The sequence below is a fragment of the Palaemon carinicauda genome, chromosome 17 (assembly GCF_036898095.1).
Source record: "Palaemon carinicauda isolate YSFRI2023 chromosome 17, ASM3689809v2, whole genome shotgun sequence".
Taxonomy (NCBI): Eukaryota; Metazoa; Arthropoda; class Malacostraca; order Decapoda; family Palaemonidae; genus Palaemon; species Palaemon carinicauda.
In genome coordinates this window covers 29469891-29471268 of record NC_090741.1, presented here as the reverse complement: position 1 = coordinate 29471268, position 1378 = coordinate 29469891, and the positions used below count along the sequence as shown (strand labels likewise).

The 1378-nt window shown below is 33.8% G+C and overlaps 1 protein-coding gene across 1 annotated transcript in view; it reads left to right on the top strand.

The window, feature by feature from the left end:
• The first annotated feature begins 358 nt into the window (after nucleotides 1–358).
• The window catches only part of LOC137656277 (uncharacterized), a 33248-nt gene continuing 32228 nt past the window's right edge, over nucleotides 359–1378 (top strand). Inside the window, exons 1-2 of the mRNA XM_068390448.1 lie at nucleotides 359–389; nucleotides 918–1059. Of these exons, the coding sequence (XP_068246549.1) occupies nucleotides 359–389; nucleotides 918–1059 (173 nt within the window). The remainder of the gene's footprint in view (nucleotides 390–917; nucleotides 1060–1378) is intronic.

The following is a 1378-nucleotide window of genomic DNA, read 5'->3' as shown; positions in this document are numbered from 1 at the left end:
GAAGGAGGAGGAGTTAGCAAACTACCCATCTTTAAAAACTGGACGGCAGGAAAGACAGTTTGATGGTACCAAGAGTAGGGCGATTGAAATTCCAAATTCTTAATAATTACTAGTCTTGCCTGTCGCCATGTGAAAATATGAAATGTCTTGTACATATGATAGAGCAAAAAAAAAATAACTATATAAATTTGTAGAATCAAATTAGAATGTCTGGCTTCACTGTACTTGTCTATATTCATAAACAGAAATCCTCAATTTTACTTAGTAGAGTTTTTTTTTTTTTATAATCAAAAGATAGGTGGAATTAAATGAGGGATTTCCAATTGAGCTTTGTCCTATAAACTAAAAAAATTATAAAATGAGGAGATTTTCAGAAGCCAACTTTCAAAGTTTGCACTACTCAGATAAAATAATTATAATCATCGAATTAAAAGTGTTAAAGCTTCATTCAATTTTTTTTAACAAACATATAAGACTTCCTACGTAATAAAGGCAATATTGGGTACTTGGTAAAAACTTTTACCAAAGGTGCGAGAAGATTCCAGAGCTAGAATTTTTTCTTTTTGATGTACACGTACAGTATACTACTACTACTACTACTACTACTACTACTACTACTATTATTATTATTATTATTATTATTATTATTAATTGCAAAGTTACAACTCTAACTGGAAAAGCAAATGCTTCAACAGGAAATAATATCCCAGTGAGGAAAGAGAACTGATGTTTCAGCTGCATTTCTGTTCTATAAATGAAAAGTATTCTTTTAACATTAGATGTATTTTGAGTCGAAATGACTGAATTTTGTTTGTTTGCAGCTCGCCTAATTCCGCCAAGAGACCGTATGCAGGGCTTCGCCCAGACACTTGCTCTTGTCTTCAGATAAACTAATCACTGTTAATTCCCCCCCTCAGAGGACACATGTTTCTTGTTTGGCTCAGGAGGTACCCATGGTGGTCAGGTTCTCGTCTATCGAAGAATCCCTTCCCCGTTGGATGGATCTCTCGAGGAAGTGGCTCAGGGAAAGCTCACAAATTCATCAGCTCCACATTCAAGGTATGTACAAAGGTTTTGAAGATCTTGACTGACACCTTAAATGCAGATAAAATTTTGACTGATACATTTGAATGATATGGTGGAATGGAATGCACTTAACCTAAGATAAGTGCATGCATATGCGTAATATGTCACATAAGGTAATAAGCATTTGTTCATTCCATTTGTAATCTATAGATACTTTTTATTAGTTCTGCCATAGTATCAAAAGTTTTGGTAAGCCTGAGTCGACTTTGCCTATGGCCAGTTCTTAGTATCAAGGATATTTGGGCACAAAAGTAATTTATAAAAGCTATATCTTAAATAAATATATTTACCG